Source organism: Ascaphus truei, chromosome 3, assembly GCF_040206685.1.
Source record: "Ascaphus truei isolate aAscTru1 chromosome 3, aAscTru1.hap1, whole genome shotgun sequence".
In the NCBI taxonomy this organism is placed as follows: Eukaryota; Metazoa; Chordata; class Amphibia; order Anura; family Ascaphidae; genus Ascaphus; species Ascaphus truei.
This window is the reverse complement of record NC_134485.1, coordinates 194199978-194213469: the sequence shown is the minus strand read 5'-3', so window position 1 is coordinate 194213469 and position 13492 is coordinate 194199978. Positions and strand designations below refer to the sequence as shown.

The 13492-nt window shown below is 45.4% G+C and overlaps 1 protein-coding gene across 7 annotated transcripts in view; it reads right to left on the bottom strand.

Moving 5' to 3' along the window:
- LOC142489328 (schlafen family member 13-like) overlaps positions 1-13492 on the bottom strand; it is a 76140-nt gene that overhangs the window by 43537 nt on the left and 19111 nt on the right. For 6 of the 7 annotated variants that reach the window (XM_075589884.1, XM_075589878.1, XM_075589879.1 and 3 more), the window contains one exon: positions 5444-5530. In XM_075589884.1, coding sequence (XP_075445999.1) covers positions 5444-5530 — 87 coding nt within the window. Of the gene's footprint in view, positions 1-5443; positions 5531-12653; positions 12883-13492 lie in introns of those variants that run through there. The other variant, XM_075589885.1, reaches the window with a different exon arrangement.

Sequence of the window (13492 nt, the reverse complement as noted above, 5' to 3'; positions counted from 1 at the left end):
CCTTGGCTACTGCTTTGGTGGTCATCAGGGCTCGGCTGGCCACATAGTCGTCTGCAAGCCTCGCCGCCTCCTGGTAAGTCTTGGGCTTCTTGTCGTACACCCAAGCCCTCACCGCCGGCGGGCACTGCTCCATGTGCTGCTCCTGAAAGATGAGGTCCAGCAGGCGTTGGTAAGTCCGTGCCTCATAGCCCTCCACCCAGCGTATCCCGTACAAAGCCATGCGGGTCACGTAGGTAACATAGGACTCCTGGGGCTGCCTCTCCTCCTGCCGGAATTTACCCTGGTAGGCTTCAGGGGTAAAACCATACTGAAACAATAACAGTTCTTTCAGCTGTTCGTAGTCATCAGCATACTCATCTGGAAGCGCCATCATCGTCTGCTTAGCCAAGCCGGACAGTAAGGGGTCCAAACGTGCAACCCTATGCTGGGGAAGCACTTTGTACCGCCGGCACTGCGTTTCAAAGTTCTTTAAGAAACTGTCAATCTGGTCAGTGCCTTCCACGAAACTGTTAATCTGGTCAGTGCCTTCCACGAACTTGGTGAGACTGTGCTGGTCCAGTTTGAGTTCATCTGTGTTGGGTTGGACAGGGCGGCAATAAGCAGGTCTGTTCACTGCCATAGTGATAAACTGCAGCCGCTCCTCCAGTGTCCCTCTGTCTCCCCATGCAGTAATCAGTGCCAACATTTCAGGGGTGAACGGACTGGTAGCCGCAGTAACCAGTACCCCTCCTGTTGCACTGCTCCCGGGAGGTGCATTCGTTCCCTCCCCGAGATTCCGCCGCCCCGGCACTGGGTTCCTTCCCTGATCTCCGGGTGGCTGTATAAAGGCAAACTGAGCCGTATCCTGAGGCTCTGCAAGCCGGGCTTCATAGTCACCGATTGCGTCAACCATGTCTGCGACCTCCTGGTTCTCATAGGGCAGTCCATAATCACGGCACTTGTCCTTCAGCTGAGCTCGGGTCCACATGTTGGATGAGCCTCCAGCCTCGCTCATGGTTCAGTCGCAGCAGTGAGGTGGTGTTACAACTTGTGTTAACTGTTGCACTACTGTGTGTTCAATATCTTTAGTCCCAGGAACTTGCAATTACCATAAAGTTCCTACTATGTTACAGTATCCCGCAGTATACTGTAACACAGGTCCAGTTCAATCCCGCCGCTTGCCACCAGTTAATTATAGAGCTTGTCACGGTAGCTTATGACAAGATATAATGAACACCAAATATCTGGGTTGAACTGAACGAGGCTTAGATATAATAAAATATAATTTATTCCTTAAATAAGGTGAACACAGCAATATAGTACAATTAACAGACACGAGGATAACACTTACTCGGGTTGGGGGATGGGGAAGTATCCAATAGCAATTCTCCAACAGTCCAGTGACTTTCAAGATGGTATCAGAAGCATAACTCCAGCAATACTCCAGCAATCCAGTGACTTTCAAGATGGTATCAGAAGCTCAACTAACAACTGTAGGGTTGACACAGTTTATATACCTGTGCAACCCTATTCTTAACATTGAACACAGCCTATTGGTGAACAATTATCTAACGTGGAGACTAACAGACTAACACATGCCCTCAGGTAACAATTAGACTGCCAGAGTTTGTTGATTGACTAATACTTAATCCCTAGACATTGGGTAACAATCAAGACAGTTACTTTTTGATCACTGTGCTTAGGCTACTCAGCCATTTGCCCTTCAGGGCTTATTAGCCTAGCAAATGGCGTCTGCATTTTCAGAACAGGGTACTGGCAGGTTCCCCTCACAGAAAGGGCAAAAGAAAAGACAGCCTTCTCAACCCCAGACGGCCTCTTTCAGTATAGGGTGCTGCCTTTTGGCTTACATGGAGCTCCTGCCACATTCCAAAGAATGATGGATAACATTTTAAAACCACATGCTCGGTATGCTGCCGCCTACCTGGATGATGTGGTAATCCATAGTGAAAATTGGCAATCCCACCTTCCAAAGGTCCAAGCTGTGCTTGACGCAGTTCGGTCTGCTGGACTAACTGCTAACCCCGCTAAATGCACTATTGGTCTGGAGGAGGCCAAGTATCTGGGGTATTCTATTGGCAGAGGTTTACTCAAACCCCAAACACTTAAAGTAGAGGCGATATCAAATTGGCCAAGGCCCGTTACAAAAAACAAGTAAGGACCTTTTTGGGATTAATTGGTTACTATAGAAGGTTTATTCCCAATTTTGCAACTAAGGCAACCCCACTAACCGACCTCACAAAAGCAAGAGGACTGCTAATGGTAAAGTGGCCCCCCGAAACCGAACAGGCCTTTAGAAGCCTGAAAGAAGCTCTCTGTGCCCAACCAGTGTTGGTCACACATGACTTCTCTAAAGAGTTTTTAGTCCAAACCGACGCATCTCAGGTAGGGCTGGGGCTGTACTCTCCCAGGAGTCTCAAGGTGAGGAGCACCCCATCCTTTATTTAAGTAGGAAACTAAATCCCCAGGAGAAAAATTACTCCATAGTCGAGAAAGAGTGTCTCCCAATAAAGTGGGCTGTAGAGACGCTCAAATACTATCTGTTGGGGAGAAAATTCCGGTTGGTCACAGATCATGCACCCCTCACCTGGATTTGTCAAAACAGAGAGAAGAATGCTAGAGTGACCAGGTGGTTCCTAAGCCTACAACCATTTCAATTTTCTGTGGAACACAGGTCAGGGCACAAACATGGCAATGCTGACGGGTTGTCAAGGATGCACTCCCTAATATCCATGGTCGCTCATCCCTCGAGGTCTGAGCTGGGGGGGAAGATATGTGACAGAAATCAGGGGATGGTAATAAATTCCATATATAGGGCTCCCAGGATACTGAACAGTTTCTATCCTGTTTAGGCTGGAAGTGCAGCCTCATAATACATGCACTCCATCCCACAGTTTGGCAAGTGCTGGAACTGAGGGATGAGGGATCCAGACCACAGTTTCTCTGCTGCCTGATATCTGTCACCTGTCATGCTAATTAGAAATCAGGTATTTAAGACTGATTTCCTGGTTCCTCTTCCCTCTCCCCAACAGCCTGGAGGCAGGAAGGCTGCTGGAAGCAGAGAGGGGAAAAGCCTCTCCCCAAACAGGTAAAATCATTCTATTCCTTTTTGTCTAAAACTGCAAAGTTCCTTATTTTGTTGTTGGAAGTGGAAAACCCACTCCAACCCTGAGACAGGGAAAACCTAAGTTAAGTTATTGCTCAGGTGAGCAGGTTTTGTTTGTTTGTGTTTCTGTTGTATGCACTGTGGCAGTCTCAGTGCCTGGGACTGAATAAACCAGGCATAGCCTGTTTAAAGGAACAGCACGTGACGCCTCGTCATTTAACCTACCCTAAAAGACCGTGTTCTAACAGTCCCGGACAGACGGCGGAGCCCCGGAGTAAGCCGTTTGTCACATAATAAATATATATATATACACATACACACACACACACACACACACACACACACACTGAGCATTTCTTATTGTGGTTTAGATTCTTTGACGATATTCTGATCCTCTGGGATGGGTTGATACCTGCCTTGTACAGTTTCGTCGTTAGCCTCAACCACAACTAGCTCAATATCAAGCTCACCTGGGTGGCCAATACTGAAGGTGAGGATTTTCTGGACCTCAGTATTAATATTGATCCAGGTGGCAGTATCCTCAGATATTCACCGTAAATCTACAGCCACCAATGCGGTTTGACATGCTGCAAGTGTACATCCCCAACACCATATAAGAAGAATTCCAATATCAGACTTTCCAAGATTAAAAAGGAATTGCTCAACACAGTCTATTTCTGAAAGGAGATCTAATGAAATGTGTTCTCGCTTCCAGGCCAGAGGCAATAGGAAGTCTGTGATCAAACATGGACAGAATACCAGCAATCATAGAACAGGTGACTCACTCCTTACACCGAAAGTGACAGAGACCGACCAGACGAATAGAACTGTACGTTCTATTAGACATACAATAGGAATTGGTCAAGTTACAGGAGGGTTCTGTATGTACTTCAAACTGATCCTGATCTTAACAAACTTTTAGGTAACTCAGTGAATCTTGTCAGTCGACGGGCACCTAATCTTGCTGATAAACTGGGTCCATAGCCCCTACAGTGCTACGAGACCAGATAATTTTCTATATAGGGGTATACAGCATGGCTTTCAAACATGCCGGTCTTGTTCGGCATGCAAATTTGTCACCTACTGATATACTTATGACATTTAGATGAAAGATAAAACATAACATCAGAGCTTCCCTCAATTGTAAGTCCAAAGCGGTCGTCTACTACTTGACATGCCCCTGTGGTAAGAACATTGAGATGACCACCCGTGAACTTCGTTTCCACGTTTTAGAACACGTGAGAAATATCAGAAGTATAGCACGAGATCTGACCGCAGGCCACAAAGAGACCCCCTGCTTCAATAATATGTTCTTAAAATAAAAGCAGCGCGATCGCCTGTTAGAGGGACGCAGAGAGAGTGACTGATTCGGTCTACTCTCACTGCACTTCTCTTCCAGACAGATGCAGCCAGATAGGATTAACACAGCGGGAGTCCCATTCAGAGGCAGGGACGCCCACAGTGTTAACCCTGATGGGCTATTCCCCCCTGCTATGCACCTTGCAGTGAACGCTCCAGGTTTGGTCCGCTGTTCACCAGCACGTGTGCTGTGGCAGGTTGGAGGTACAACTGGCTACATTTGTATATTCCCTCTTCCCTGCCACAAACCCATTACCTCCTCATATTACACCCCCATTCTCTCTTATATCCCCCCATCTCCAGCCAATTACCTCATCATACCTCCCCCCCCCCCCCCTTCCAGGCCCATTACCTTCTTATATCAATATCCCTTCATGCTGCTTATACGGGCCTTTTCCTCCCCTATCCCCCCACCCAAGAGCTCCAGTAAACCACCCCAATAGAAAAAAAAGTTGTTACACATTAGCACGTATTTCCCAGAATCCCTGACTGCAGTGGAAGCTATGAGATAATTGCGAAAAGCAGGGTTGCAGATCTGTCTAAGCTAAGTGAATGTGCGACAAGTGGTATTTTTATTTGCTGTACACTGTACGATGGAGGACTGTCTTCACTTTTTTACCCACCATAACTTATTTTGGGACGCAAGCACTAATAAACATACAGACAGACAGATGTGAAAAGCAGGCCCTCCAGGTCTTGTAGTAAATTATACAAAACATTTATTCAAAACAGATCAATGTTATGGAGCTTCTCTCAAGACAACGGGGACCTAATCGTCGATCACCAAATGAAATATATTTTGAAAAATGTTCCAAGTGTGCTGGACCTGTTACAACACACACACACACACTAAATATTTCTCAAAAAATATTTTATAGGCTACAACAAAAAGATAATAAAATGTGAATCCAAATGGCAATAACGATTTTGCACAATAAAAACTTCTTAAGAATGAAACAAATATTAAATCACTTTACTTACTGTACATTTCCATTAAATCCTTTTGTTGAATTGGACAAGTCTGTAAGGGTGCTGTTGAATGAAGATGAACCAAGTGGTTTTCTGCGTCTGAAAGGGCATGCATATTTATTAAAAAGCCAACAAAATCTCCCCAAGTTGTAACATTTACAAAATTACTAATCAAACTCAACCAAAAGTGATGGATGGTTATTTCCCAAAGTTTCTCACCAGCAACACTGGTACAAAAAGACTGCAACAGATATTAAATGAGGTTGAAAAAAAGAAAGAAAAAAAAAACAGACATGTATGTCTATCAAGTTCAACCGATGTTAAAATTAGACAACAGATATACTTATCCTATATTTGTACTGTATTTACAATATTTTGATCCAGACGAAGGCAAACAACCTATGAAACATTATCCAATGATTGTAGGATTGCACTGTGTATTTTTGTCACATTGGAAGAAGCTTTGGGCATCTTTGTTTGTTTTTGCTGTATACATTTAGCCATGCCCACTAGCACTCCTTTGGACACACACACACACACACACGCACACACGCACGCACGCACAATGTGGTAATGTTTGGGGTTTCTCAGAGCTTGTTAGGAATCTGTATGTTTATTATCCAATGATGTCTTATAAAGGGAGAAAATAAATTCCTTCCTGACTACTAATAATGGCCTTCAGATTTCTCCCTGGATCATCCTCCTTCGAAATGTTTACTTATTTGGTAGATCCCGGTTTACTTTCACTTTCTAAAAAGATAGCTTTAAAAAAAAAAAAAGTTGGACATCTATTGTATTTGCCATCAGTCTCCATTGATAATGAATTCCACATTTTAACTGCCCTTACTGTAGAGAACCCTTTCCTTTGTTGCTGGTGAAATTTCCTTTCCTCCAACCTCAAGAGATGACCCTGTGTCGTTTGTACTGTCCTTGGGATGAATAGTTCTTTTGAAAGCTCCTTGTATTGACCATGAATACATTTATATATAGTTTATAATATCCCCTCTTTGACGCCTCGTTTCTAATGTAAACAAATCTAAATTTAGCTACCCTCACCTTATAAAATCAGATCAATCCAATGTATTAATTTGGTGGCTCTTCTGTGCACTTTTTTTATGGAGTGATGCCCAAAACCGTACTTCATACTCAAGGTGTGGTCTTACTAATTCTTTATAAAAGGTGCATAATTATGTTTACTTCCCTTCCATCCATTGCCCGTGTAATGCCAGATAAGATCGTGTTTGCCTTTGCAGCTACTGCATGACATTGGGCACTATTGCCAAGCCTGCTGTCTACAAGCACTCCTAAATCATTCTCAAGGATTGAGCTAATTTTGCTCCATTTAAACAGTCGCCTGTTTATCTTGTACCAAAATGCGTAACCGTACATTTATATATGAAGGAAAACACTCCCATTGAAAGCAATTGTGCTATATCTGGTGCAATAATTATGAACCAATTTTGCCTGTTTCGCAGCTGGGAGATTTTGATCAATAACCTCTGCGACTGTAGCACAGACGCGGTAACTGAAAACTCGTGTCCATATTTGTTTGTATTATTATTGTACCTGTGGGTCTGTAAGATATGAAACAAAGGTGGTGAATGTCTGATGAATTTGTTTCTGCACTATATTGTAGGACTTGTGTGTGCACAGAGAGAAATAAACCAGTAATATAACAGGGCACAAAATGTTTTTTTTAGAGCATCAATCCCCCCCACCCAAATCATAATTTTTCTTCATCATCAATGGCAGCATACAACACTGGGAATGCTCCTCCTCCAGGACATGACATACCTGGTTCATGTAGGTAAAGGTTGCATGTGGCCGCCCTCAGGACCGAAATCCCTTGGGCTACTGTATGTCTGATGCACAGAGGAAGAGGGAATCCTGGTATGCAGGAAAAGGTAATAGTAATCACTGCTCAACCTTATTATCCCAAATCATATAGGTAAATACAATGAGGTGCATGGGAAATGAAAACGTACTATTTGCAAAGAAAGTGATCCAGAGTGACCACCAAAGAAATCCCAATATATTGCACACTACAACAACATCTATAGGAACAGATCCTAGACCATATAGGAGACCAGGAGGTTAAAAACAAAAAAATATTTATTATTCTATTTTAACACTTCTAAATATAAACATTAATTTCTGCACTTCTAAATAAAGATACTAAATACTTTAACATTTTTGTTTTTATAAAATCAACTAAAAATGGATGGCGCTGGAGTGGGCAGATGTATCGTATACTCCTCATTGAGTATGTACATTTGCATATAATATGCAAATACACTTGAAATTAGTGTGACTTTGTAGCACCAAATGTGCAATTGCTGGAGTGTGCAAGTGTAACATATACAGTACTTCTCATTTATTGTGCACATTTGCATGTAATATGCATAAACACTTAGAATCAGTGTGATTTTAGCAGCAGCAATCAATGTGCAATTATATATGCTGTATGTCGTATGACCACAATAATTTTGAGCTTAACTTTCAGCTCACAATGGTACAATGTTAGACCTCTCAAACCCTAATAAGATATTTATGTTGCCATAATGCTTTCAAATTTAATCTTGCGACAAAGGGAATTGTCTACAACAAATTGTTATACTGTCCGTAGAGGACACAATGTCTGCATAATATCAGGGTTAGAGCAGTAGTTCATACAACCGTTCAGCTACAATGTATTCATCTTTGCCTCATACTCCATCAGACTCCGAAACTCAAACCGGCTGACATCAATCCGTGCGTCGCCTGATGCCTGACGATCGTTTCGCGCCTTTTTGGCGCTTCTTCAAGGGGGGAGGAGCGTACAATCACTCCTACAGTTTAGAGTATTTATACTCTCCTGGGGGCGGGACACGGGGCGTATCAAAAGTGTTTACGAGTCTCCCCGTTGGTTTATCTCCCGCTGTCCGGTCACATGACCGTTACAGAATAATTAACTTCTATTACATGGATAGTATATGGATAGTATATGCCTAAATACATTCTAATACAGACGCAGCATTCTAAACACCAGGATAGTTTATATGGGATGTATCAGCAAAAGGGATCCATCATAATGGTCAGTTGGTATCATTTGAAGTTGTGTGTTAAGATGTAGGAGTGATGACTCGCTGGATACTTACTGATGACGAAGATCTAGTGGAGTGTTGAATCCATCCCCTACATTCACAAGTAGGAGGTCGCGAAACATAAAAGATAGAGTGGTTCAGAGCCACTTTAAGTTAATTATTCTGTAACGGTCATGTGACCGGACAGCGGGAGATAAACCAATGGGGAGACTCGTAAACACTATTGATACGCCCCGTGTCCCGCCCCCAGGAGAGTATAAATACTCTAAACTGTAGGAGTGATTGTACGCTCCTCCCCCCTTGAAGAAGCGCCAAAAAGGCGCGAAACGATCGTCGGGCGACGTGCGCATTGATGATGTCAGCCGGTTTCAGTTTCGGAGTCTGATGGAGTATGAGGCAAAGATGAATACATTGTAGCTGAACGGTTGTATGAACTACTGCTCTAACCCTGATATTATGCAGACATTGTGTCCACTACGGACAGTATAACAATTTGTTGTGGACAATTTCCTTTGTTGCAAGATTAAATTTGAAAGCATTATGGCAACATAAATATCTTAATAGGGTTTGAGAGGTCTAACATTGTACCATTGAGAGCTGAAAGTTAAGCTCAAAATTATTGTGGTCATACGACATACAGCATATATAATTGCACATTGATTGCTAAAATCACACTGATTCTAAGTGTTTATGCATATTACATGCAAATGTGCACAATAAATGAGAAGTATATGTTACACTTGCACACTCCAGCAATTGCACATTTGGTGCTACAAAGTCACACTAATTTCAAGTGTATTTGCATATTATATGCAAATGTGCATACTCAATGAGGAGTATACGATATATCTGCCCACTCCAGCGCCATCCATTTTTAGTTGATTTTATAAAAACAAAAATTTAAAAGTATTTAGTATCTTTATTTAGAAGTGTAGAAATTAATGTTTATATTTAGAAGTGGTAAAATAGAATAATAAATATTTTTTTGTTTTTAACCTCCTGGTTTCCTATATGTATAGGATCTGTTCCTATTGATGTTGTTGTAGTGTGCAATATATTGGGATTTCTTTGGTGGTCACTCTGGATCACTTTCTTTGCAAATATGCAGGAAGAGGGCAAGTTTTTATTTGAGAAGATTGTGTTTGTCATTTGTGTCTCACAGAGCAGGAAGAGATCGTCTGTCCCTATGTCTGCCTCTAAAAGGGAAACTGCTGGGAAACTGCTTTACCTGAACTTCCTGTAAAATGAATGCAGCTGCTAAATCCAAGCATTTGTGCTATATGGAACATAATCAAAGCCTACTGTTCTTAAAAAAAAAGTTCTGCCATGATTGAGGGCTGAAGCAGTCGCCGAGACATCGCCTTTGCAGGTGGCAGTCTGTTATATGGATAAAAGCATCCGTGAGGCAGTAAAAACGGAGAACGTCTGGTATACGAGATCCAGATTCCAGACATTTCTGAATTTCTTACAGGAAGCACCTGCCACAAGGCCAGAACATAGTTTAAGTTTCACGTCTGACCAGATGATGTTTTCTTCATTTGATGAAGATAAAGTACAGGACAAATTAGGTTCCTAAAAAGGTGGATCACACGGACAAGCTTATCAAGAATGTGTGCTGTATAATAAAATCGAGGATACTTAAGATGAAATAGCGGTACTGAATTCACCCTTCCTGGATCACACAAGAAGTTTAGATGTTTTCAATTACTTCAGTTTCTTAAAGGGAGCAATCCCTCCTAGGACCAAAGTGTACTAATGGAAGTGACATTGTTAAGGTGATTTTTTTTTTTAACCCAAAATCGGACACCTGTAAGTATTTTAAAATAATTTTTAAGTTAGTTTGTAAACATGATGATCTATGACTTGGGAGCAGTGGAGGGATTCTGCCGGTTCGGGAGAACCAGTGCCTAAAATTCTTAGTTCCTAGAACCGGTGCCACCAGCCCTACCTTCCCCCACAGAATTCCGCACTGTGTCCTGCTGTTAAGCTGTGCAGGACCCCATGCAGAGAAGCACTCATCCAGCTCTGCCCCTAAGGCTGCGGTCCCAGTGCACGCGCGCCCGGCGGCGCGTGCACAGCGCTGCACCCGCGGTCCTGGGAGGGAGAGGTTGCGACGGGAGGGGGCGTGGTGGGGTTTTTGCGGGGGCTTGGCCATGACCTCACGCGGCTGGTTCGCCCTCATTGGCTGAACCGCCGGCAGAGGCGTGGTGACGGCTCCGTCGCAAGTTCCACACACATTTTTTGTGTGTGTGGAAAATCTTGCAGTACAGCGCGGCTGCTGAATGTGCGCTGACGCATGTACTCGGACCTGAGTGACTGGGGGGCCGGTGCTTGTGCGCACACTGAGGCATGCGCTGTGGCAGTCACTTGGACCCCAGCCTCACACTTCCTGCATCTTCAAGGTGCCAGGTCAGGGGGGTGGGGGGGTATAGAAGCCCAGAGCATGCACAAACTGTGGAACCCTGGCGTCACTCCAGCAAGCCTTGAAGGAAAGAACCTGCTTGCTGCTGCTCCATTGTGTTTCTCACTACAAGGTAAGTGCAGCAGCCACCCTCCCCCTCCCCCCCCCACAGCAGGCAGAAAAAAAACAACTTAACTTTCAGAACTAACAATTGCACTGCAAGAACTTTTGGAAATTTTATTACACTGGGACTGCTGGAACTGGGTCCCTCTGGTCTCTCTGCCCCCCCCCATGTCTTTCTCTGCCCTCCCTGGTCTCTTTACCCCCCCCTGGGTCTCTCTTTGACCCCCCCCAGTCTTTCTCTGCCCCCCCTGGTCTCTCTTTTCCCCCCCCCCTGGTCTCTTCCCCCCCCCCCCCCTGGTCTCTCTCTGCCCCCCCCTGGTCTCTCTCTGCCCCCCCCTGGACTCTCTCTGCCCCCCCCTGGTCTCTCTCTGCCCCCCCCTGGTCTCTCTCTGCCCCCCCCTGGTCTCTCTCTGCCCCCCCCTGGTCTCTCTCTGCCCCCCCCTGGTCTCTCTCTGCCCCCCCCCCTGGTCTCTCTCTGCCCCCCCCCCTGGTCTCTCTCTGCCCCCACCCCTGGTCTCTCTCTGCCCCCCCCCTGGTCTCTCTCTGCCCCCCCCTGGTCTCTCTCTGCCCCCCCCTGGTCTCTCTCTGCCCCCCCCTGGTCTCTCTCTGCCCCCCCCTGGTCTCTCTCTGCCCCCCCCTGGTCTCTCTCTGCCCCCCCCCTGGTCTCTCTCTGCCCCCCCCTGGTCTCTCTCTGCCCCCCCCTGGTCTCTCTCTGCCCCCCCCTGGTCTCTCTCTGCCCCCCCCCTGGTCTCTCTCTGCCCCCCTTGGTCTCTCTTTGCCCCCCCTGGTCTCTATTTGCCCCCCCCCCCCCCATGTAACTCTCTGCCCCCCTGGCCTCTCTTCCCCCCCCCCCTGGTCTCTCTTCCCCCCCCCCCTGGTCTCTCTCTGCCCCCCCCCCTCCTGTCTCTCTCTGCCCTGGACAAAAGAAACAGTATAATGACAATCGTAGCGATATTTAAAAATTTTAACAGAGGCAAATAAATAATTTATTTCAATCAAATATTGTTGGTTTTCATTTTTCACTATAAAAGGGCGATATGGTCTCCCTCTCTCTCCCCCCGTCTCTCTCCCTCTTCCCCCCCCATCTCGTCTCTCTCCGTCTCCCCCCCCTCTCTCCCCCTCTCTCCCCCTCCCCCCCTCTCTCTCTCCCCCCCTCTCTCCCCGTCCATCTCCCTTTCCTGCCCCCCGTGTTTCTCTCCCGTTCCCCCACCACTATCTCTCCCCCCCCGTTTCTCTTCCCCCATCCCCCCCCCCCCCGAGAACCTGGTGCTAAAAATGTTGAATCCCACCACTGCTTGGGAGGGGTTTGATTTCCTTTAGCTGCTCCATTATGGCTGTGACAGACAGGAGGAGGAGTACCTCCCAAAGTAGAGCTCTAGGATAGTGACACACAATGGCAAATAAATGAATATTCCAAAGTATTAATGTCCACAGTAACAATCCAGATGTTGATCCTAAATAAGCTCCTAGATTGGGCATAAACAAAAAATATAAACGGGGTTAGTCAGGGTCGCCCGTGTGGATCAACCCAGACCCGCAACTTAATGGATTAACAATGTCCTGGAGCTGGATCACAATATGAATGAAAGGAAGTAATGAAAACTTCTGTACTCACTTGATTGAAGATCTGAATAGGAGTGCACCGGCTCAAAGGAATGATGCAGGAAAAGAAACTCCCAGCTGGGAGAAAGTGCCTTGCACTGCTGCCGTGGGAATCACCAAAAGAAAAGCTGATGCTGCTGGATCACTTAAAAATATATTTATTGTTAACCGGACATATACAAAAAATAGCAAGCACCTCACGGAGTGGCACTCTGACGAGTTTTGTGCGCTACCAGCACTTTGTCGGCTTTGATGGCTTCATCACGTGGTGAAACGCGTAGGAGGAGCCAGCATTGAGTCCAGTGTACAGAGTGACAGAGGAAGCCGTGAGGTGAATATCCTGCTGCTGATTAGGCTGACCAGCCTGCTGCCTGTCCTTACTGGAATCTAGTGACTGTGGAAGTCTAACCGGGAGGGGGGGGGGAAACTTGTAGACACCCAGGACTGTACATCTGACGGCGTACCAAGGAGACCCACAACCCCCGCTTACTGACGGAGAAAGTGAGTCCCAACAGTGTATACGTCCAATCCAGCCCTGAAGCAGGAAATATCTGGTGTTAACCCCAGAGAGGAAGGACTTCGCAGGAACTGACAGCCAACAGCTGCAATCCAGACAGCATCCACCCAAACAGGCAATATCTCTGTCCTTTTACACACCACTATCAGTTCATTTCTTGAACTGATCATTATAGCAATTCTATTTATATCAGAACTACATTTATGGTCTTCATAGGTTAATATAAAGTTGAATTTACTTGTTACTGCGCCTCCACTTAATTTCTATGCTGGCCCTCAGTCCCAGAGGTTTTAGGTGAAGTTTAAGATAGTTATCCTAGCTGGAAATTTCCCACC